This window comes from Podarcis gaigeae (genome assembly GCF_964106915.1).
Source record: "Podarcis gaigeae genome assembly, chromosome: 15".
Lineage (NCBI taxonomy): Eukaryota > Metazoa > Chordata > Lepidosauria > Squamata > Lacertidae > Podarcis > Podarcis gaigeae.
The window spans coordinates 42,724,946-42,749,106 of record NC_139692.1 but is presented as its reverse complement, the minus strand read 5'-3'; the positions used below and the strand labels follow the sequence as shown (position 1 = coordinate 42,749,106).

At 45.8% G+C, this 24,161-nt stretch overlaps 1 protein-coding gene across 1 annotated transcript in view; it reads left to right on the top strand.

Moving 5' to 3' along the window:
- ITGAE (integrin subunit alpha E) overlaps positions 1-24,161 on the top strand; it is a gene marked incomplete at its 5' end in the record, with an annotated part of 46,674 nt that overhangs the window by 7,360 nt on the left and 15,153 nt on the right. Inside the window, 15 exons of the mRNA XM_083715372.1 lie at positions 896-1,017; positions 2,033-2,181; positions 2,301-2,454; positions 2,661-2,811; positions 4,098-4,165; positions 5,741-5,873; positions 7,626-7,756; positions 10,858-10,998; positions 12,635-12,856; positions 15,648-15,781; positions 17,669-17,796; positions 18,887-19,035; positions 20,948-21,079; positions 22,514-22,584; positions 23,631-23,763. Coding sequence (XP_083571498.1) covers positions 896-1,017; positions 2,033-2,181; positions 2,301-2,454; positions 2,661-2,811; positions 4,098-4,165; positions 5,741-5,873; positions 7,626-7,756; positions 10,858-10,998; positions 12,635-12,856; positions 15,648-15,781; positions 17,669-17,796; positions 18,887-19,035; positions 20,948-21,079; positions 22,514-22,584; positions 23,631-23,763 — 2,018 coding nt within the window. The remainder of the gene's footprint in view (positions 1-895; positions 1,018-2,032; positions 2,182-2,300; positions 2,455-2,660; positions 2,812-4,097; positions 4,166-5,740; positions 5,874-7,625; positions 7,757-10,857; positions 10,999-12,634; positions 12,857-15,647; positions 15,782-17,668; positions 17,797-18,886; positions 19,036-20,947; positions 21,080-22,513; positions 22,585-23,630; positions 23,764-24,161) is intronic.

The following is a 24,161-nucleotide window of genomic DNA, read 5'->3' as shown; positions in this document are numbered from 1 at the left end:
GCCCAGGGGCTCAGCAGCACAGAACAGGTCTCAAATACCAAAAGTCCTTATTATAGCTGAGAGGGTTTCTGATCATCCACGGGTTCAAGTCCCCAGCATGGGCGAAGCCAAAGGGGGGTAGCACACAGCTTCCCATAATCCTCAAAAACTATTGAAAAGCATTAAAAATACTTAATTAACTGAGGTTCTGCCCCCAAACAAAAGCTTGCCCGTAATGCCTTTGGGGGGATTTTAACCCATGATTTTGAAAAAAAGCTCAACAAGTTTGGGGGCGATCTACCAAATAAACCTCAACAAGTTTTGGGGGACCCCGCCTAAGAAAAACCCTGGCTTTGCCACACACTTCACTACTGAACAGGGACACGGGTGGCGCTGTGGGTTAAACCACAGAGCCTAGGACTTGCTGATCAGAAGGTCGGCGGTTCAAATCCCCGCAACGGGGTGAGCTCCTGTTGCTCGGTCCCTGCTCCTGCCCAACTAGCAGTTCAAAAGCACGTCAAAGTGCAAGTAGATAAATAGGTACCACTCTGGCGGGAAGGTAAACGGCATTTCCGTGCGCTGCTCTGGTTCGCCAGAAGCGGCTTCGTCATGCTGGCCACATGACCCGGAAGCTGTACGCCGGCTCCCTTGGCCTATAGAGTGAGATGAGCGCCGCAACCCCAGAGTTGGCCACGACTGGACCTAATGGTCAGGGGTCCCTTTACCTTTCCCTCACTACAGAGCAACCACAGCGGTCCACAGTCATTTGTGCTTAGAGAGCAGGGTGCCTTGGTCCAAGGGTATAGAATGGCCCCCAAACCTCTCACTTTTAGAAATCATGTATTAAAATTAGTCCAGTAAGGGCTCTGGATTAAACCTCTTTCCACGGTCCATCTCATGATCTTTTCCGCGGCAGACCTGCGGACTGAAATTGCCTTGGTCCTGGATGGCTCCGGGAGCATCGACCCGCCGGACTTCGAGCGAGCCAGGAATTTCACCTACAGCTTGGTGAAGACGTCCTACGAGAAGTGTTTGGAGGTGACTGCCTCTGCCTTTTGGGTTCATGATGGTGTTGTAACAAAACCTGCCCTTTTTCCCTTATGGGGTATCCAAGAGCCCGTACAGAGTCCTTAAGTGGGTTCCCTATCAGTAGGAGAAAATAACAGAGGCCAACCAGAGAATATTGAGAAGCAAAGCAGCTAGTAAGCCTGATATTTATTAAAACTGTTGCAACAGGGTCCTCACTACATGCAGGAGAGAGGAGAACCCAGAATAAAAGGTTTGCCTGCCCTTATGTAGACTTATGTAGACAAAATCTTGTCATGAGAGGAGAAGACTCTCTGGAAAAGACCCTGATGTTGGGAAAGATGGAGGACACAAGGAGAAGGGGACGACAGAGGACGAGATGGCTGGACAGTGTTCTCGAAGCTACAAACATGAGTCTGACCAAACTGCAGGAGGCAGTGGAAGACAGGAGTGCCTGGCGTGCTCTGGTCCAGGGGGTCACGAAGAGTCGGACACGACTAAACGACTAAACAACAAAATGTAGACTTTTGAAATTGCCCACCCTCAAACTCCAGACCATCCCCAGAAACATCATACATCCATCACAGAAAGAGGTGGTTTCCAGAAAAATCCTGTCTGGCAGAAAACCTGTCAATGGTCACTGATTGGACCAGGCTGGCCTTTCTTTTGTAATGATAAACACTTAATTCCTGAGCCAGGTCACAGGCTCACCCTATTCATACCTTAAATGTGCCCTTAAGGCAGGATTTGTGAGTGCAAGAGACAATGAGGAGGTTTTTTTCATTTCCTCCCTCCTTGCAGAGAAACATTTGGCCAGTTTGGGAGAGTTAAAACGGTTTCAGGACTTCTTCCTGTACTGTTTCAGACATGTGGTTTATGTATTTATGTACATGTTTGCCTTGTACATTTAATTTACATATTTGAGACCTTAAATTCTTATGTGCCGAGGTTCTGTCAGGGACCAGGGCGGGTGTGTCATCTCCTGAACGCAATCTCCGCCTGCTCACAGTTTCCTTCTTTATTCCAGTGCGTCTTCGCCTTGGTTCAGTATGGAGACATCATCCAGACAGAATTTGACCTGCAAGAGGAGAGGGGCAGCGCCGCCCTGGAAAAAATTAAGGCCATGACTCAAGTGCGCAACACGACCTGGACTGCATCTGCCATCCAGCATGTCCTGTGAGTTAATGGGAACCCCGAGAAAGAACTCTGTGTGACCCAGAGGTCTGCTTCTAGGATATTCTGCCCCAAAGCTTGCAAACCAAACAGTCATTTTTTTCCTTTTCTGTTTTCAACAGAGATTCCATCTTCAACCCAAGCTATGGGTCGCAGCTGAATGCCTTGAAGATCATAGTTGTGTTGACAGATGGGGAGATTTTTTTAGACCCCTTGGACATAGAAACGGTGATCAGTTCGACCAGGGAGGCAGGCATCACACGTTACGCCATTGGGGTGAGTTTTGCATTCAGCAAGGACCTTACAGGCATTTTCCCAGTGGGTTTTGGTCATGTGAAGGGAAATAATAATAATAATAAGCGCTCAACCTGAAGCACATTCAACCCGAGGTATGACTGTGTTGTAAGTGAGCTGGAACTGGTCTGTGACTGTAATAATAAAATTCAAATCCAGTATTGCCTGGGTTGGGGTGTCCTCTGCAGGTCGGGGAGGCCTTTGAGAAGCCGAAAGCACTGCAGGAGCTGCAGCTGATCGCCTCCGACCCGGATGAAAGTCACCTCTTCCGCGTGACAAATTATTCTGCCCTAGCTGTCCTCCTGTCTATGCTGCAGGAAAAGATCATTGGCATTGAAGGTGAGGCACTGGGGTATTTGGTCTTAGGCAAAGCTGCCTTAAACCCAGTGGCGTAGCGTGGGGGGTGCAGGGGGGGCCGGCTGCACCAGGCGCAACATCTGGGGAGGGGGCGCTCGCACTCGCAGCTCTCTGCCCCTACCTGCCCCTACCTGGGTTATGGGGAGCAAATTACTTGCCTTGCCCCGGGTGCTGACAACCCACGCTACGCCACTGCTTAAACCAAAGCTGAAGGGGAAGGGGAACGAACCCAAAGGACAGCAAAGGAAACTAAAAGTCTGTACGTTCCCTTTTTCAATGTATGGTTAAGAGAGTAAGCTATGAGCCAGGATGTCCTCCTGAGCAGAACATCAGAAGTTGCCTCACACCAGATCGGATCCTTGGTTCATCTAGTCCAGTTTGCCTGCTCTGGCTGGCAGCAGCTCTCCAGAACATTCCTAACCATACCTGGAGGTGCTGGGGTTTAAACCTGGCATGCAAAACAGGTGCTCTGACAGAGGGCTTTAAAAATAAAGTAAGGTGCTAGTACTCATGGTCCTAAATAAAGGGTTGATATAGGAATATAGGAAGCTGTCTTATAGCAACTTAAGACCATTGTTCCATTGGGGCTGGGGGGTTTTGTTGTGTGTGGGGGAGATTTTTGCTGTTGGTTTTTTGCATCTTTGTTTTACATCTTGTTGCGATTTATGTGGAAATTGTTCCATTTGGTTGTGAATTTTTTTAATGCCTTATTTATTTTTCTTTTTTAAAAGATCATTTTTATTGATTTTCCAATAAAAACAGCCAATCAACATATCCGCATCATAATCCAATTAAAAACAAGAAACTAAAATTTAAAAAAAAGACCAAATTGTATTCCAAATTGTAATTATTAATTTTTCCGGTCTCCCCATAGTCTGGACCTCTGAAGCATATCTCCAAATCTTCAGTCCTGCCTCTTCTCGTTGTTTTCATATTTTCCGCCTTATCACTTTAAAGTTCTCTAATGTCTTAATTTTCATGACTACTTTTGTTATGTTGTAGTTATATAATTCCCGCCCTTGGTCGCAAGCCGCCTTGAGCACGGTTTGAACTGTGTGAAAAGGCAGCATACAAAATAAAATTATGTATGCAGCTCAGTACTGTCTACCCTGACCGGCAGGGACTCGCCAGGGTTTTAGGCAAGGAATATTTCTCAGCCCTAACTGGAGACGCCAAAGATTTAACCTGGGACCTTCTGCATGCAAAGCAGGTGTTCTGCTATTGAGCTTTGACCCTCTCAGATATACCACACTGACTTTCCTTCTCAGGAACGGAAGGTGCCATCTTGGAATTCGACCTGGCCCAAAGTGGCTTCAGCGTTCACCTCCTGCATGAGGTAAAAATGTGGTGTTGGGTTTTTTGGGGGAGGTAGGCAATAGAAACAAAGAATTGCAGAGTTGAAAGGGACCCGAGGGTCATCTAGTCCAACCCGCTGCAACGCAGGAATTATGAACTTACTGGGCAGCCAGTGCTATCTGAGTTTCTTTGCTTTTTTAAAGACCTATTTAACTTCAGGTTTGGGCATAGGCCTTCTTAAACCAAGGATGAGAAGCCTGTGGTTCTCTAGTTGTCGTGGGACTACAGCCACCAAGAAAGACAGAAGAAAGGACTTCTTCACACGGCACATAGTTAGACCCTGAAACTCACTCACTGCAAGAAACAAATATGGCCACTAACTTGGAGGGCTTTAGAAAAGAGGGTTGCCTAAATTAATGGAGGAAAAGGCTTACAAGCGGCTACTGAAAATATTATGTAATTTACATATGGCGCCCCCATATGTAATTCAAAACAAAAACAATATTTAAGACTAAAATAACATTTTTTTAAAAAACAAAACATCGATTTATTGCAACACATGACAGGATCTGATTTCCTCCTATTCCTTCAATCTATATCAGGGCTACTAACTTTGTCTGGATTTTCACTTTTGGGAATATGACAACCCTAATCCATATTAGGATTTAACCTCCTTCCGTCGGGCCTGTAAGACAGAGCTATTCCGCCTGGCCTTTAATTTGAATTCAGCCTGATCTTTTATTTCCCTTTTATGAAGATCACCCACTCTGAGACCCCACAGCTAATTCTCCCCTGGCCTCCTTGCTGGCCCAAGTAGGACCAATTCAGCCAGCTAGCCCTGGGGATTATCTAATTGATTTTTGAATGTTATTGTTATTCATGTTTTTATACCGTATTTTATGCTGCTTTTATAATTAAGTGTTTTAAATTTGTTGTTAGCCGCCCTGAGCCCGGTTTTTAACCAGGAAGGGCGGGGTATAAATAAAAATTTATCATTATCATTATTATTGTATCAGGATGCCCCCTGGTTTAGGTGGGGATAACTAATAAAAAGGAACCCAGATATAGATAGATGATAGATAGATAGATGATAGATAGATAGATAGATAGATAGATAGATAGATGATAGACAGATGAGAGAGAAGAGAGAGAGAGAGAGAAAGAGAAGCAGGGGATCTATATATCTATCAGCGTTCACCACCCCCATCGTTCTGCCCGGACACTAAGGTCCAGCTCTGAGGGCCTTCTGGTGGTTCCCTCACTGGGAGAAGCCAAGCTACAGGGAACCAGGCAGAGAGCCTTCTCGGTAGTGGCACCTGCCCTGTGGAACGCCCTCCCACCAGATGTCAAAGAGAAGAACAACTACCAGACTTTTAGAAGACATCTGAAGGCAGTCCTGTTTAGGGAAGCTTTTAATGTTTGATGTACTACAGTATTTTAATATTTTTTTGGAAGCCGCCCAGAGTGGCTGGGGAAGCCCAGCCAGATGGGCGGGGTATAAATAATAAATTATTATTATTATTATTATTATTATTATTATTATTATTATTATTATTATTATTATTTATATATCTACTAGCTAAACTTTCACTGACCCAACTGCTATTTGTTTCAGCGCTATATACTTTTTGGTGCTGTGGGAGCGTTTGACTGGGCCGGAGGGGTTCTTCTCTACGACAGGGCAGACAACACTGTGGTTTTCTTGAACGAATCAATGGGCACACAGGGTGCAAAAAACGGCTATTTAGGTAAGGACCCTCTCAGATGACTGTTGTTCCGCAACTCCTCTGAATGATTTGAACTTTCAGGGACACAGGAAGCTACTTTCTTCCAGGGTCTGACAGTTGGTCTATCTAGCTCCATATTGTCAGCACAGAGTGTTGCCTCAAGGAGGATCAAACCTTCTGCACGCAAAGCAGACATGCTGCCACTGAGTTCCCCTATAAAGAAAGCAAGATTCTAGTCTTTGTGGTTCTGTATTAAGGGTTGAAATAAACAGGAACATAGGAGGTTACTTGATACTGAGTCAGATCAGTGGCCCAACTCTCTGGGATTTCAAGCAAAGGATCTTTTTCTCAGTCCTAACTGGAGATGCCGGGGATCAAACTCGGGACCTTCTACATGCAAAGCAGGTGCTCTGCCGCTGCGCTACTACAGCCCTTTCAATTGGCTTCGAATGAATGGGTTTCATCCACTTAGCGCTGATCGACTGGGAGTGTGAGAACAAACAGATCGATGCAACTCTTGGCCCGTAGAAGGACATTGAGATATGTATCTTCATTGCTGACAGAGTCATCTATCTTCATCCATGTTCAAGGAGTTAGGTACGGGAAGAGGTCCAGCTTTCTTTCGTCCCAACTGTTTTCTGACCGTTTCCCTCACAAGGCAGAGCCCCCTGGGGGGAGATTTGACGAGGAACCTGTATCCCTCCATCTGCTCCTGGATGCAGCAGCCCCCAGCGCCCATTTGGGACTGGTAGGGTGGCAGGCAGGGAGACGAACAATGGCTGGTAGTGGCGTAGTGCTCCGCCCCCCCTCAGAAAAGTCTCCACTCTTTTTTAAAATATATATATATATTTTCTATTACAGTGGTACCTCAGGTTACATACGCTTCAGGTTACATACGCTTCAGATTACAGACTCTGCTAAACCAGAAATAGTGCTTCAGGTAAATAACTTTGCTTCAGGATGAGAACAGAAATCGTGCTCTGGTGGCGTGGCGGCAGCAGGAGGCCCCATTAGCTAAAGTGGTGCTTCAGGCTAAGAACAGTTTCAGGTTAAGAACAGACCTCCGGAACGAATTAAGTACTTAACCCGAGGTATCACTGTATCATCAATACATACTACGTCAAGGATAATAAGAAAGAAATAACATAAATATAAGACACATATAGGTGAATAATAACAATAACATAACTCAGGGAACCAGGCAGAGGGCCTTCTCCGTGGTGGCGCTGACGATTCACCGTGCTAGAGAAGAAACTAAAAATTTTAAATGTTTGGGTTTCTTCTCCCGTTAGATTCACAGAATGTTTAGGGGTATGAGTCCCCCTGTGTCCCCCCAGAAAAAAGCACTGTCTATGCCATGAGTAGGCAAACTAAGGCCCAGGGGCCAGATCCTGCCCAATCGCCTTCTAAATCTGGCCCACGGATGGTCCGGGAATCAGCGTGTTTTTACATGAGTAGAATGTGTGCTTTTATTTAAAATGCATCTCTGGGTTATTTGTGGGGCATAGGAATTCATTCATTATTATTTTTTTCAAAATATAGTCTGGCCCCCCACAAGGTCTGAGGGACAGTGGACCGGCCCCCTGCTGGAAAAGTTTGCTGACCCCTTTATGCACTCATAAACTGATGAGGAGGGAGAAACGAGAGAACCCAAAAACCAACTGTCTATCCGTCTATCGCTCTGCATTGTCCTTTGTGTTTAAAATCTCCACCAGCTTCCCATCTTCTTCTTGACCTTGAGGAAGTTCTGCTTCTGGTCTCTTTCTCCTCCAGGCTACAGCGTTGGCGCGATCGACACGCCACGCGGCACTTTGGTTGTGGCGGGGGCCCCTCGACACAGCATCAAGGGAAAAGTGATGGTGTTCGAAGGAGACCGTTTAAAGCAGATCCTCCAAGGGGAACAGGTATGTCATCGCTGGTTCTTCCACAGCGCCTGCCTTAGATTCTCCTCGTCTTCTCATTTGCTCTTAGGCATTTCCTGGATCAGTGCCCTTCTGGATGCCAGGCTCAGCAGAGTTGACTGCAGACCAGCGGTTCTCAACCCACCCACCCCACTTGGTTTCGCTGGGCCACTTAAGAAATCGTTTAGCCGTTGTTCTACAAACCAAAGCACATACAGGATTTCTTTTTAATAATGGCAGCCTTGTCTCTAGCTCAGGGTTGGGGACCTCAGGACCCTGTGGGCTCTCCCCAGACCATTCTTCCTCCTTAGCCACATCCTCTCTGCACCCCCAGAGACCAGGCTGAGGAGTACAACTCTGATGAGAAATGGTGGGATCCTACCCCTTCCCCTGCTCATGGCCAGAATCCCGAAACTCCACAGTAGTTGATTTGGAACAACGGTTTGCCGAGGGGCACAGTTTGGAAGATAATAGCTGGGCAGAACTGGGAAGTGAACAGCAAGGAGAAGAAAAGGAAGAGAGTGAGATAGCAGACTCTCTCACCGGAAGATGTGCAGCTTCTCAGGCCCAAGGCTAGCAGATTAGATAAGGTGGCTTCGCAAAAGGCTCAGTGGTTGAGAAATCAGGTGGCTAGGAGACGGGAGGACGGAAGTGACTAGAAGGAAGTGCACTCCGAGAACGGACGCTTGTTCTTTCGCTGCATTGATTAAACATTTATGTTACTGGTAAGAGACTGCTTTCTCTTTGTACTGCTTATCTACGGCCAAGGGGGGAGGAAGCCTGGCCCCCAGAGCCTGACCCAGGCCACTCTCCTCACCGAAACCAAAATAAACTGTCACTGGTAGATGCTGGCACAGGGAGACGAGGCAAGGATTCCTGGATTCCTTGTTATATACAAGGATGTGAATTTATTATACCCTTGTATGTTTCTTTGGAATTCTTGTAGCTATTATATTACAAAGTGTGTATGTTTATATGATTTAGAGTTATGCACAGCTGATGAAGGGAATATCCAGTAATCCTTGTCTTGTCTGCCTGTGCCAACCATCGAACAGTGCCATTTTCTTTTGTCTACCAGCTTGATAGATTAGACACTTAGAAGATCATTTCATGTCACTCTTATAAGGAATACGTCAGACAGAAAAATACAAAAGAAGTTGAAGAAATTAGAAATGAATATATTACAGCACTGACAAAATAGGATTTGTATTTTGTACATACTGGACTGGGTTGTCAACTGAATAAGCTACATTTTAATATACAGTGGTACCTCGGGTTAAGTACTTAGTTTGTTCCGGAGGTCCGTTCTTAACCTGAAACTGTTCTTAGCCTGAAGCACCACTTTAGCTAATGGGGCCTCCTGCTGCTGCCGTGCCACCGGAGCACAATTTCTGTTCTCATCCTGAAGTAAAGTACTTAACCCGAGGTACTATTTCTGGGTTAGCGGAGTCTATAACCTGTGGTGTCTGTAACCTGAAGCGTATGTAACCCGAGGTACCACTGTATTATGTCACAATGTTGATTTTGACACTATAAGAAGCCGTATCTAATTTTTGAGGAGTATTTCCAAGTGAGCACTCAGGGCTGATTTCCTTCAGAATGGAGAGGTTTGATCTTCTTGCAGTCCATGGGACTCTCAAGAGTCTCCTCCAGCACCATAATTCAAAAGCATCCATTCTTTGGCAACCAGCCTTCTTTATGGTCCAGCTCTCACTTCCATACATCACTACTGGGAAAACCATGGCTTCAACTATACGGACCTTTGTTGGCAAGGATAGAAACTAGCCTACTGTATAGAGATAAATTGTGCATTAATCTCTCTGTGTCAGGGACTGGGCAGAGGAAGACTGATGGAGACCACCTCCCCTTCCAGGGAGGAGGAAGAGGAAGACAGTATAGATTTACAACAGGGATTTGAGGAAGGTAGCAGCTCAGAGGCAGATGAGGGGGAAAGCTGGGAAATCATAAGAGAGCCAGAGCAACACCCGGCTGACACGTTGTCATTAGAAAGCATCCCAGACCCTCCATCTCCCAGAACCTGGCGGGCCTTGAAAGTAGGAGAGCAAAGAGCTCAAAGGCAGAGGGCTTGTAGAGGAGATGATGGTGATGGCAAATGAAGAAGTAGGAGAGCAAGGGGTGGAGACTCACTCGGGACAGCGCCATTATCCAAGAGGCTGGGTTCTATAGCCTTTCTCTGTAAAGTTTGAATTTAAAAAGGACTGTAAGAAACTTTTCCTTGTCTTTATGCTCTCCTGGGCAACCAGCCAGGAGCTGCTGACAGCATCCTGACTCTCTGTCTGCTTCTGGCCTTGCCCACCATTGGTTTGTGGTCATGTTGTGAGGGGAAAATTAGTAGACAGCAGCGGCGGCAGCATATTAGGAAAATCAATTAAGCAATTTCTGTCCTTACATGGAACACTGTGGGGTGCTCTCCAGTGGTGTAGCGTGGGGGTGCAGGGGGGGCCGGCCGCACCGGGCGCAACATCTGGGGGTTAGGGAAATCCACGGGTTAGGGGGCGCAAATCCACGGGTTAGGGGGCGCAAATCCATGGGTTAGGGGGCGCAAATTACTTGCCTTGCCCCGGGTGCTGATAACCCATGCTACGCCACTGGTGCTCTTCCCAGGGAGGTTTGTCTGGTGCCTTCATTACCTATCTTTAGGCACCCAGAAAAACTGTTTCTCTTTAACCAGGCATTTGGCTGATTAACATTCTATGTCTTTAAACATGTATTTGCGAGAAGGGAGTTTTTGGGTTGGTTTTGGCTTTTTTCTTCTTTTTATTACGTATTTTGTGTCCTCATTTTGAATTTTCATGTTGTGAACCGCCCTGTGACCTTTGGATGAAGGGCGGTACACAAATTTAATAAATAAAATTGTGGCTGTTTAAATCTTGAATTCTCTGATTGTAAAAGCTAATTGCCTTCAGCCCTCGAGAGCAAAACTTAAATCAAGCATATCCATATTCTTTATATGTATCTAGATAGATAGATAGATAGATAGATAGATGGATAGATATAAAGAGTAAGTGGATGCCTTTTTGTGGTCAGCGTTTGGAAGCGTTTGGCACAGAAATCCCACCGGTGTTTGTTCTCTTGCGCTGCAGATTGGGTCCTATTTCGGCTCCGAGCTCTGCCAATTGGACATCGACCTGGATGGGGTTATAGATCACCTGCTGGTTGGAGCTCCATTTTTCCATATGCAAGGGGAGGAAGGAAAGGTTTACCTTTATCGCTTGGATAGCCAGGTAAAACATCCTACTTTGCACATTTTAGTAAAGGTAAAGGTACCCCTGCCCGTACGGGCCAGTCTTGACAGACTCTGGGGTTGTGCGCCCATCTCACTCAAGAGGCCAGGGGCCAGCGCTGTCCGGAGACACTTCTGGGTCACGTGGCCAGCGTGACATCGCTGCTCTGGCGAGCCAGAGCCGCACACGGAAACGCCGTTTACCTTCCCGCTGGTAAGCGGTCCCTATTTATCTACTTGCACCCGGAGGTGCTTTCGAACTGCTAGGTTGGCAGGCGCTGGGACCGAGCAGCGGGAGCGCACCCCGCCGCAGGGATTCGAACCGCCAACCTTTCGATCGGCAAGTCCTAGGCGCTGAGGCTTTAACCCACAGCGCCACCTGCGTCCCATTTACACCTGTGCTAAAAAGATTGCACAGGCTGCCTGTTTAATACAGTTTAATACAGAAGAGTGTCTTCAGCAGACAGAATTCTACACAATTCTTAGGAGCTGCCGCAGAAAATGCCCTCTCCCGCTGCTCCGAAATCTGAGGGCGGTGGAACAACTAAGAGAGTCCTTCCAAATGCATTTATTATTTATTTTTATTTCGCAAAATGTGTACAGTATTCTGCTTGATTGTAAGCGGAAACTCTCAGCAGTTTACCCAAAAGGGGGGGGGGGTTGCCAGCAAAAGACAAAGTTAAAATCAGGATTTAAAAAAATATTTTAAATACAAATATAGTTAAAATCAGTGGTTAGGCTGGGGGGGGGGTTAGAGAGAGACTAATTAAAACACCTATCAACTTTGACATGTTTTGGATAGCTTTCCCTGAACAAAAAATGTTCCGGTTTGCCGTGAGGGGAGAAGGAAGCGGGCGCTGCAATCACAGCAACCCGGCTGCTGCTCTTGGGAGCTTAGGGGTAGCTTGGAGGTATTTTGATGGTCCTGGGGGTGACCAGGATGCCAAGGGGTCCGGCAGCAATGAAAGCAAGCTCCCAATGGGCCCACCCAGTTCCAATGGAAAGTGAGTGAGGTTCCTTGCGAAGAGGTTTGGCAACGTAGAATATGCAGAACTTGCAGGTTCAACCCTCAGAATAAGAGAGTAAGAAGAACGAAGAGTGGAAAATATTTATTGAATTGTACACAATAATTGTGCACAGCTGAAAACGCTGGCAGCATTAAGATCAATTCAACAGAGTAAACAATATTTGATTGATGTAAAAGTGGAAAATTGATTTGAATGGTTTTAGTAAAATAGGCAAGAAAGTATGATATTAACCATGGAAGGAGAAGAAGGGAAGCCGTTGGATATTTCAAAGTTTGTAAAAATGTTTGATTTGAAATGTAGAAAAATGAAAACTCAATAAAAAAATTATATATCCAAAAAGAGTACAGTGAAGGCATCTGCTATGCTAAAAGATTGATTTCTTACAAGAGCAGAATGAGGATCATGTGACACTTGTAACAGTACCAGTTCTGCAGATTTCAGTGATGGGGTAAGGGGATGCCTCAAGTAAACTGGTCCCAAGTTTTTAAGGGCTTGAGTCCTGGCCTGGTAAATTCAGTTGAAGGAACCTCCACCAATAGGTGGAAGCAGCAGACAAAAAGCACTTTCATGTAACTTTCCCCTTTCCCCCTCTCTCCTGCTTTCTCCCAGGCCAACAACTTTACTCTACAGCGACACTTACACGGCCAGCTGGGGTCCCTTTTCTCCAGGTTTGGATTTGCCATGGCTAGCATTGGTGACGTGGACCAGGATGGTTTTGGAGATGTTGCCATTGGCGCCCCCCTCGAGGACCATGGGTCGAGCCCCAGCTCTTTTGGCAGTGTTTACATCTTTAATGGCGGCAAGGAGGGGTTGCGGGATCCCTTCTCCCAGGTAAGGGGGCCTTGTGGAATTGTATTTCGGAGAAAGAAAGAGGGAGACACTGCTTCCAGATGGCTTGTTTATTGAGCATCCCTCCTGATTTGTTTACAAGGAGATTAGAGCATGTCGGCCATTTATTGAGCCTTCACTCTGCTTAGTTTGCAGAGAGAGAAGGCAGCAGGGCATCAAAGCAGCTGCCTTATGCTGAGCTAGACAGTTGCTCCACCTTCCTCAGTCCTGTCTGCACCAGAGCTTTCCAAACCGTGTGTCGCGACACGTTAGTGTGTCGGCTGCAATGTGCAGGTGTGTTGTGCGAATGCTCCCCACACTCTTCCCGGGGCTGGAAAGGGGCTACTTCATGGGTAGGCAAACTAAAGCCCGGGGGCCAGATCCGGCCCAATCGCCTTCTAAATCTGGCCCGTGGACGGTTAGTTTCTGTGTGTTGTCACTGTGCAGTGCTTTTGGAGTCACAAGACTCTGTTTACATTCCAGAGACCTTCCAGGCTGTTGGAAGTCTCACAGGAGATGGGAGACGGATGTGACGTTAGTGGTTTCCTGTTCCTTTGTTTTTCAGTTGCTCTCTGCTCTCACAGAGAGAGGATGTATTTCTTTCTCCCTGCGTAGCTTAGTAATAAAGCATAGCATGTAGCCATAAATCTCATCACTTCCGCGAGCTGTTTTGGATTCTCTGCTGAATGGGAATGTGCCTGAGCCTCATCAAAGGCTCAGGTCATTAATTATCGTTGGAGATAATTCCCAAGTACCCAGCCGGAAGATGAGCTTTATCAGCTCAGTCGAACGCGGAAATGCCGACAAGTTGCTCCACCTTCCTCAGTCCTGTCTGCACCAGAGCTTTCCAAACCGTGTGTCGCGACAAGTTACTGTGTCAGCTGCAGTGTGCAAGTGTGTTGTGCGAATGCTCCCCACACTCATCCCGGGGCTGGAAAGGGGCTAGTTCATGGGAAGGCAAACTAAGGCCTGGGGGCCGGATCCGGCCCAGTCGCCTTCTAAATCCGGCCCACAGACGGTTCGGGAATCAGCATGTTTTTACATGAGTAGAATGTGTCCTTTTAATTAAAATGCATCTCTGGGTTATTTGTGGGGCCTGCCTGGTGTTTTTACATGAGTAGAATGTGTGCTTTTGTTGGAAATGCATCTCTGGGTTATTTGTGGAGCATAGGAATGTGTTCATTAATATTTTTTCAAAATATAGTCTGGCCCCCCACAAGGTCTGAAGGATGGTGGACCGGCCCCCTGCTGAAAAAGTTTCTGACCCCTTTATGCACTCATAAACTGATGAGGAGGGAGAAACGAGAGAAGCCAAAAACCAACCGTCTATCCGTCTATCGCTCTGCATTGTTCTTTGTGTGTAAAAGTCTCACCAGCTTTGTGTGTAAAAGTCTCACAAGGTCTGAAGGATGGGTGGACCGGCCCCCTGCTGGAAAAGTTTGCTGACCGCTGGCGCTAGTTTAACCTCCGGTTTGCTTGCAAAACTGGATTGCTGTGTCATGCGAAATGGTACATGTCTGCAATGTGTGTCACCAACGTGAAACGTTTGGAAAGCTCTGGCCTACACTGACTGGCAGTGTCTTTCCAGGGTAGTGGTTCCCAAGCTACCTGGGGATGCTGGAGATTGAATTTGGGGTCTTCTCTGCCTGCAAAAGAAACGCTCTGCCCTTGAGGTATATGACCCTTCCCCTAATAATACATTGGTACCTCGGGTTACAGATGCTGCAGGTTACAGACGCTTCAGGTTACAGACTCTGCTAACCCAGAAATAGTACCTTGGGTTAGGATGAGAACAGAAATCATGCTTCGTTGGCGGGGTGGCAGCGGGAAGCCCCATTAGCTAAAGTGGTACCTCAGGTTAAGAACGGTTTCAGGTTAAGAACAGACCTCCGGAAGGAATTAAGTTCTTAACCCCAGGTACCACTATCCTCGTGGCTCTGAACAAAGGGCTGTTTTGAGCAGCAATATAGGATGCTGACTTATCACATGAGTGAAGCAGTCGAAAATGGTTTTCTTGTTCGAAGAAAACAGTTCCCTGACCCAGGTCTCTGGGTAACAAAACTGGCCTTTGAGAAAGTAGCTTCTTTCCCACTAATGAGAGATAAGCCCATGAGTACCAGCGCCCGTGTTATCTCAAAAGTTGCTAGGCTGAAGGTCAAGCTTTGAGGCTTGCTGATTTAAAACACTTCAATGCCACTTTTTAAAGTTTCAGCTTTCCCCAAAGAATTATGGGTGCTGAGAGAGTTATGAGGATGCCTCTGTGCCCCTCACAGAGCTATAATTGCAAGAGAGCCTTGTTAAACCACTCTGCATATTTCATCTTTGTGTGGCGAATGAGAGGTCGTGTGCCTGTGTCTCCAACCCATTTTCAGCACCTTAACAAACTACAGTTCCCAGAATCCTTTGGGGGGGGGAGAGCTCTGGCTGTTTAAAGTGGAATGGTGGTGCCTGTTTAAAATGTATGGTATGATTTAGGTCTTAGAAGCTTCTTCTATAGATATCGCTCTACCCTTTTGTTTCTCTATGATTGGAAAGGGGGGTGCCCACAGAGTCAGACCGCGGAGCCTCTGGTGATTATTTTGTGCTCGCCTTGAGGGGGGCTTTAAATGATTATGAAGACTCCTTTTATTTCTCATGGCACACTGACTAGTCCCTCACAGCGCACCTTTAACTGTCCCATGCAAGGGAAACCCTCTTCCATTATTTAATTATTGCAATTATATCCTTAAAGGATCTCAAAAGTGGTGTTTGTGGTTCTACCTACCATTTTTCTATTTCCCTCTTCTTATTCCAGAGGATAAGAGCTGCTCAAACCGGTCCGCCTGGACTCATGTATTTTGGAAGGTCTGTGGCTGGTGGATTAGACTTCACTGCGGACGGTCTCCCCGATATTATTGTTGGATCATTAGGTTCTGTTACTTTGCTCCGGTAGGTAGTAATGATCTTTGGGTTTTCTCCTGGGGAAAAGAGAGACTAAAACCCCCTCTGGTCTGCGGTCTTCTTGAGCTGAGTTTTTCTGTAGACAAAAAACATTTTCCAGCTGTCGGGGGGAAACGTGTCTAGCATCAGCGTGCCAAATAAATTCAGAACTCACCCCCTTTTCCATGCAGTCATGAGGGTAGGCATGGGTTGGCAATTTGGGGTGTTGAAGTGTTGGTGTGCATGACTGTCCAGAGTAAATTTGGGAGAGCTGGATGGTACAGAGCTGATCAAATCAGCAGCTTCTAGGCCAGGGATGGAGAATTTCAGCCTTCCCACCCTCCCAGACCAGGAGTGGGAATGTTATTCAGCCCAATAACCTCCTTCCCTTCTGATAAGCTTTTGAGGCAGGGTGGGGGGTGGGCAGATGTACAAGTGGGCAGAGCAACGGGTTAAAAAATAATCTTTGCACAGTAGGGCTGGGCGATTTATCGATATATCGCTCAAAGCCGGTTCAAAGTCCTTATTGTGATATCAGTTTCATAGTTTTTGACCTGGCAATATGTTGCAAATCAGGATGTGTGTTAGGGCTGGACGATGTATCATCTAAAAAATAAAAAAAGGTAAAGGTACCCCTGACCATTAGGTCCAGTCGTGACCGATTCTGGGGTTGTGGCGCTCATCTCGCTTTACTGTCCGAGGGAGCCGGCGTACAGCTTCCGGGTCATGTGGCTAGCATGACTGAGCCACTTCTGGTGAACCAGAGCAGCGCACGGAAACGCCGTTTACCTTCCCGCCAGAGTGGTACCTATATATCTACTTGCGCTTTGACGTGCTTTCAAACGGCTAGGTTGGCAGGAGCTGGGACCGAGCAAAGGGAACTCAACCCATTGCAGGGATTTGAACCGCTGACCTTTTGATCAGCAAGTCCTGGGCTCTGTGGTTTACACCACCTGCTTCCCTCCAGTTTCAAATCCATATCATGATATTGGTTTCATCATTTTTGACCTGGCAAATCTATTGCGAATCAGGATGTCTGTGTGCTTTGGAAAAATCACAATGTGGGGACGGATGGATGGACCCTGAAGCCAGCCAATGCCTCTACATAGCTTACAGATATTGTGATATATCAGTATATTGCGATGCCTAGTTGGTGATTTATTCCGGTGTTGAAAACCAGAAATCGCCCAGCCCTATTGTATAGGAGGCTACTTTTTGTACACGAACACCCCTCTCCACTCTCCATCCAAACAAGCGAGAGACATTATCAAAGAAGAAGAAGAAGAAGAGTTTGGATTTGATATCCCGCCTTTCACTCCCTTTTTAAGGAGTCTCAAAGCGGCTAACATTCTCCTTTCCCTTCCTCCCCCACAAAAAACACTCTGTGGGGTGAGTGGGGCTGAGAGACTTCAAAGAAGTGTGACTGGCCCAAGGTCACCCAGCAGCTGCATGTGGAGGAGCGGAGACGCGAACCCGGTTCCCCAGATTAGGAGTCTACCACTCTTAACCACTACACCACACTGGCTCTCAAGGACATAGTTCAAGGACATATTTCCAGCTGGGCAAAACCACTTAAGGAAGATGTGAAGCAGGGCTAGTGAGGGACGAGAGCTAGGGACGGTTCCAAGGGCCAGGTAGAGAGGCCTGGGGGGCCACATTTGGCCCAAGAGGTTCCCCACTTCCCTAAACTATGCCCCTTTCACTTCCCCAGCTCACTGCCCAAATACCAGCCATATTCTGCTCCCTCCATAATCACCCGGGCAGCTGCTGATTTGGAGCACTCTGCGGAGGCAGCCAAGAAAGGCAGCCGTCCTTGAAATATTATATGCTTCCATTTGCCTTTGGGGTTTGATTTTAAAGCCAAGCCTATCTTTCTTTCCCTCGTCCTCCATTTAGCTCCAGGCCAATTCTTCGACTGAAACCCACCATGCACTTTACCCCGGGGAGAATAGTCCATTTCGACGGCGTCATTACGGCCAGATTGTGCTTCAATAGGATTTCCCCTCCTGGGAGCATGCAGACAGGTAATGAACACCCACATGGCAAGCATTTTAGCAGCACTTAACTTTAGCCCAACAGGGACGCAGCAGCAGCTGTGCTGTACGGTTGGCACTTAATTTTCCTCTAATGGCAAACAAAAAGGAAGTTATATTTCTGCTGGCGTGAAGTACGCTAACAGCTCTGCGAAGCTACAGTTGGAGGTCAAGCAAAGGGGCAGTCCGCTCTCATTTTCCATTCGGACTCTGTATTTTGGATGAATCTGCCATGTCAATTTCTCTCTGCTTCTCACACCCCAATTCTTAAACTCTGTTCACATTTCTGTAGGAGGTTGCAGATTATTCATTCAGTGCCCTTTTAAAATGTGGGGTTTTTTTGGGGGGGGGTTACAGTGGCGCCTTGGTTCTCAAAAACCCAGAAGTGTTCCGGTTTCTGAACATTTTTTGGAAGCCGCACGTCCGATGTGATTGTCGGCTGTTGTTTCCAGGGCACCTGCACCAATCAGAAGCTGCGCCTTGGTTTTCGAACATTTTGGAAGTCAAACGAACTTCCAGAACAGATTAAGTTTGAGAACCAAGGGATATATACACAAATAAAGCTGTACTTGATGGATGAAAGGATATGTGATATCTGACATGATTGAGAATTGTAGAGCCAGAGATGGAGAACTTTAAAGCGTTAAAATCGAGATGTGGAAAATATGGAAACAACGAGGAGAGGCAGGATTGAGATTTGGAGATATGCTTCAAGGTCCAGACTATGGGAATCCCCGAAAAATTAATAACTCTGATTTGGATGATAATTTGGTCGTTTTTTATTTTAGTTTTTTATTTTAATTGATTGTAATTTGATATGTTAATTGGATGTTTTTATTGGAAAATTAATAAAAACGATTTCACATAAGTTTGAGAACCAAGGTACCACTGTATTGGGTTGTTCTTGTTTTTATTTTGATTATGTATTTTGCGTTTTTATGTTGTGATTTTATCCTGTGAAACACCCTGAGACCTGCAGGTACAGAGCAGTATAACAACAACAACAACAACAATAATTTTTTAATCCCTGGACTTTTTTCACCATCCTCCCCGCTGCCAAGTGTTTCTTTCTTTCTCCTAGGGCTGCCCCACCTCCTTCTTCGCTACACTGTGGATTTAGATGTTGAGATGGAAAAGAAGAGAGTGCAGTTTGAGGACCAAACATTCTCCAGCAGCAGCGACACCTCCTACACTGGGGATTCTTGTCCCGAACTGCAGCTCCACATCCTGGTGAGTGCAAGGAGAAAGCGAGTTCTACGCTGTGGGTGCCCACCCAAGCAGCAGCTAAAATTGGGGGGAGTGACACAGTGGTGGAAATCCCCTAAGTCATAAACGTTGGCCTGAGAGCACCATCTTTGCTGCAAAGTCAACGGGCATCAAGGATAGATCTGTCACTAGCTGAACCATGCCTCCATGTCTAGAAGCAATCTACCTGTTAGTTTCAAATGTTGGGGACAATCAGCAGGGAACGGCTACCTGTATTTTTGCTTCCCAGTGCTATCTGCCTGGAGAATGTTCCGTGGGGTCTGATCTGTAGTTCAGGTTAGCAGAAGCACTGTAGGCAGGTTCATTTTTTAAAAAAAGATTTTTATTAACTTTCAATTTAACAATATATAATCACATCATTATTTTCCACTTTACTCTCTGGATCCCTAGAGCCTATTGACTTCCTTCCCTCCCATCTCTTGGCTTTTAAAATTAACCTTTATGTCCAGCATTTTATACATTTTTCAAATCTGATTAATTTCATAACAAAATACCTCAAAAATTAAATAAGTATAAAAAGAGATAAATAAGTATAAAAAGGGAGCTTACAATGTTTTTCCAAATATCATATAAATTTACTCCAGTCCTTTTGGAATACTTGATATTGCTGGTTTCAGATTTTTCCCGTCAGTTTTTCCAATTCTGCAAAGTCCATCATCTTCATCTGCCACTCTTCTTTCATTGGTACTTCTTGTTGTTTCCATTTTGGGGCTGAAAGAGTTCTTGCTGCTGTTGTCGCATACATAAACAATATTTTATCTTCTCTTAGTATCTCTTCACCTACTATACCCAATAAAAAGGCTTCTGGTTTTTTAACAAAAGTGTTTTTAAACAATTTTTTAAACTCATTATATATCATTTCTCAGAAAGCCTTTGCTTCTTTACAAGTCCACCACATATGGTAAAAGACACCTTCCTTTTCTTTACATTTCCAACATTCATTAGTTCTTGTCCTATATATTTTGGCAAGTTTTGATGGTGTTAGATACCATCTATACATCATTTTCATTACATTTTCTTTAAATGCACTGCATGCAGAGAAATCTCAATTCAGAACCATGTGGATTGGCACCTTGTTTTTGTTACAAAGAGCTGTATATTGTGTGCTCTGTTGGAATGAGGGGGAAAGTTAATTCATTTGATGTTCAAAGGTAAACCTGCCTAATTTGCAGATTCCAAAATATTTGGACTGCAACAAAGACATCCTTTAAAAACCACACTTCTCAAAAGCTTGCAATGCACTTTTCCGGCTAAGTATCGTTTACAAAAATGCATGCACTAAAGTGTGCCTAACAGGCAAGTATTTGTGAAAACAACATATGGAAATTGGTGTGTGTGTGGAGGGAGGGAATGCAAAATTGTGTAGAGTTGTGTGCAAAATTGCATACAAAAATGGGTGTGTTCAGAGAAATCCGCACTATAAAATGCTGGAGAATTTAGAAATTGCAAAGTGGGAGAAACCAAAAACCGATAGGTTCACCCACCCCTCATGCTTTGATGATTAAAAAGAGCTGTGTCTTGAGCTTGACCAGAGCAGGAATAAAACTAGAAAGCTGTGTTCAGCTGGGTCGAACTATTTGATCATAGGAACAAAGGAAGTGTCCACTCGTGTCTCATGCCAGTCAAGCAAAAAGACAGATTAAAGACACATTTCCAGCCAGGAAAATGGACTCAGTGAGGATGCCAAGCTGAGCTCGTGAGAGGTGTGGTCTGAGGAGAGAGGGTGTGGTTAGGGAGGAGGTGTGGTTTTGGGGAGAGTCCCGGGGGCCGTATGGAGAGATCTGGAGGACTGCATTCAGCCCTTGGGCCTGAGGTTCCCCACCCTTGCCCGGCTTGCTTGCAAACTCATCTGTCCCTTTTTCAACTTCAATATCAGCCCTGCACTGATGACTGCTACTCCAACATTACTCTCCGCCTCACTTACGAGCTTCATGACCCTGAAGAAAAAGTCCTGGACCACCCCAAGCCTATGCTTGATATGTATCAGAAACCTGAAGTGGATTACCAGGTAACAAAATATAAATAATGGTTTTTTAGGGGACTTAGCTTTGTCTAAGGGACGCGGGTGGTGCTCTGGGTTAAACCACAGAGTCTCTTGGGCTTGCCAGTAAGATCAGAAGGTCGGCGGTTCGAATCCCCGCAACGGGGTGAGCTCCCGTTGCTCGGCCCCTGCTCCTGCCAACCTAGCAGTTCAAAAGCACGTCAAAGTGCAAGTAGATAAATAGGTACCGCTCCGGCGGGAAGGTAAATGGCATTTCTGTGTGCTGCTCTGGTTCGCCAGAAGCAGCTTAGTCATGCTGGCCACATGACCCGGAAGCTGTACCCGGAAGCTCCCTCGGCCAATAAAGCATGATGAGCGCCGCAACCCCAGAGTTGGCCACAACTGGACCTAATGGTCAGGGGTCCCTTTACTTTTACTTTTGTCTAATCTTTATACTACAAACTGCCCTGTGAGCTTTGGATGAAGGTATAATAATAATAATAATAATAATCTGTTAATTTGTGGCAGAGTGCCCAAAAGTGCTTCTGTGTGGTGTTGAAGCTTAATCTGAGGACTCAGCTACACTGCAAATAAAACATTTTAAGTGTTGTAAAGTGCATTATACAAATGTGACACTAGATGGCAATGATGAGCTATGGTAAATTCAATATATTTTTCAAAACATTTTTTTGAAAAAAAGGATTTTTTGCAACTTTTTTTATAGATTCCCCCAGAGAAAGGCACCTGGAAAGGTGTGTAATGTGGTCCCATTTACAGTTTTCTGGCTGCTGTTTGAGTTGTCTGAGCCCTGGCCTAATATTATGGGAGGAGCTTGCATAGAAACCAAACTGATGTCAAAAGTGTCCTTCCTAACCAAGAGAACCCAAGTCCAAAGGGGGGACCTGGTAGACACCACTGTCTTCCATATGCAAAATTAAGGAGTTCAAAAAAACCAGATACCAAAACTAGGTATCTGATGCCAGCGTATCTGTCCATTGATATATGAATACTCTGGGCTCCAGCACCAAACGGAATGCAAAGCAGTTAGTTCACTGGGTTCATGTTATTATTATTTTTTTGTTTCCTAAAATTTATACACCATACTTGAAAAGTTAAAATACTAAAACAGATTAAAATTGCCTCAACGTTCTAAGCATCTGGCTAGGCCTGCCAAAACAAAAATGTCACCGTTTCTCAGAGTGGCCTACTTTGCAGGACTGTTGTGAGGCTGGAAATGTGAGATGACACACACAGTGGGGTTGTCAGCCAATCAACTTCTACACAAAGTAGACCTAAGTGAGTTACGGCCATTAATTTCAGTGGGTCTACTCTGAGAAGGACTAACGTGGGCCATTCCCATTCTCCTTTTGGGAAGGGTTGAGGTTGCTTGGATTCTGGTTGGCTTCAAGAGTTTCCACAGTGATAAAGATGATAATAATACACTTTTTTTGTCCCTTTCAGCTGCCAGTCATGGAAGACTGTGGTGACAAGTCCGTCTGCACACCTCGCTTGAGCTTAGCTGTTGAAATGGAGTGAGTCTTCTGAATGTGTTTTTATTTTTGTAATGTGCTTTTGGCCATAAGATAGGGGAAGGAAAACCCCATTTTAGGCCACATTCGCACCATCCACTCAAAGCGCTGTATTACCACTAGTCAGGGCTTCTTCCCCCAAAGAATTGTGGGAGTTGTAGTTTGTTGAGGGTGTTGAAAGTTCTTAGGAGTCCCACATTCCCCCCACAGAGGTACAATTCCCAGAGTGGTTCAGCAGTCAATCCCTCTTCACAGGGAACTCTGGGAATTGTAGGTCTGGGAGGGGAATAGGGACCTCCTAGCAGGGAGGAAGTAAACAGGGAGAAGTAAAATCCATTCACTGAGCCTATGCTATAGAGGAAGCGCATAAATTTAACCAGAAATGTCCCTTTCCAGACATACTTTTTATTGTGCATTCATGATTTGGGCTCACGTTGGTATCATGGTGGTTATCAGCGATCCCACTTTCACTACCGTTTGTGGATATAATAATAATAAATAATAATAAATTTTATTTATACCCTGCCCTCCCTGGCCAGAGCCGGGCTCAGGGTGACTAACACCAATAAAATCACAGTAAAAACATAAGGCAGGGCAATTTAAAATACAGTTAAAATGCAGTTTTTAAAATGCAGCCTCATTTTAAAAGTAACTGGTACATCAAGACCATAAGGGGAGGGAAACATAAGAGTCAGGCCGTGCCTTGGCCAAAGGCCTGGCGGAACAGCTCTGTCTTGCAGGCCCTGCGGAAAGATGTCAAGTCCCGCAGAGCCCTGGTCTCTTGGGACAGAGCGTTCCACCAAGTCGGGGCCAGTACTGAAAAGGCCCTGGCCCTAGTTGAGACCAATCTAACCTGAGTGACCTGGGACCTCCAAAATGTTGTCATTTGTGCACCTTATGATCTTCTGCGGGGCATACCAGGAGAGGCGGTCCTGTAGGTCGTGATCTGGGCTGTCTGACAAAAGCTTCAGTTTTTAAGATGTCACAAGACTTGTGCTGTTTGTACAGTGTCTGCGGGTCTTGAAATACTATCTCTTTTTTCATTACAGGAAGGAACTGGTGGTTGGCTCCACCAAGGAACTGGCAATGAAAATCTATCTGTCCAACAGCGGCGACAACTCCCACATGACCTCTCTGGTTGTGCAGTACCCTTCAAACCTCCATTATAAAAATGTCCAAGAGGTCATGTCTTTCTTTGAACTTTCCCAGCGTTTAACTGGTCTTCTTTACCCCAATCTGGGCAGGTAGGGGGGCTATAGCACATTGGCAGAACACCTGCTCTGCGTGCCTAAGGCTCCAGCCTCTCTACGCAGGGCTGGGATATGACTCCTTGCTGGGAAGCCTGAAGAGCCTCTGCCAGTCAGTGCAGACAGTACTGAGCTATATGACCAAGGGTCTCACACGGGGAAAAGGTATATTCAGAATCACGAGGAAAGGTTTCTCAATTTCTTTTGCGCCCAGAAAGTCCCAGGCTCAGTTCCCAGTATCTCCAGGTATGAAACATAGATGGACAAATAGACTGACTCAGTATAATGCAGCTTTCTATTGAATTCAGAACCATGATGACTGGAATCTTGTTT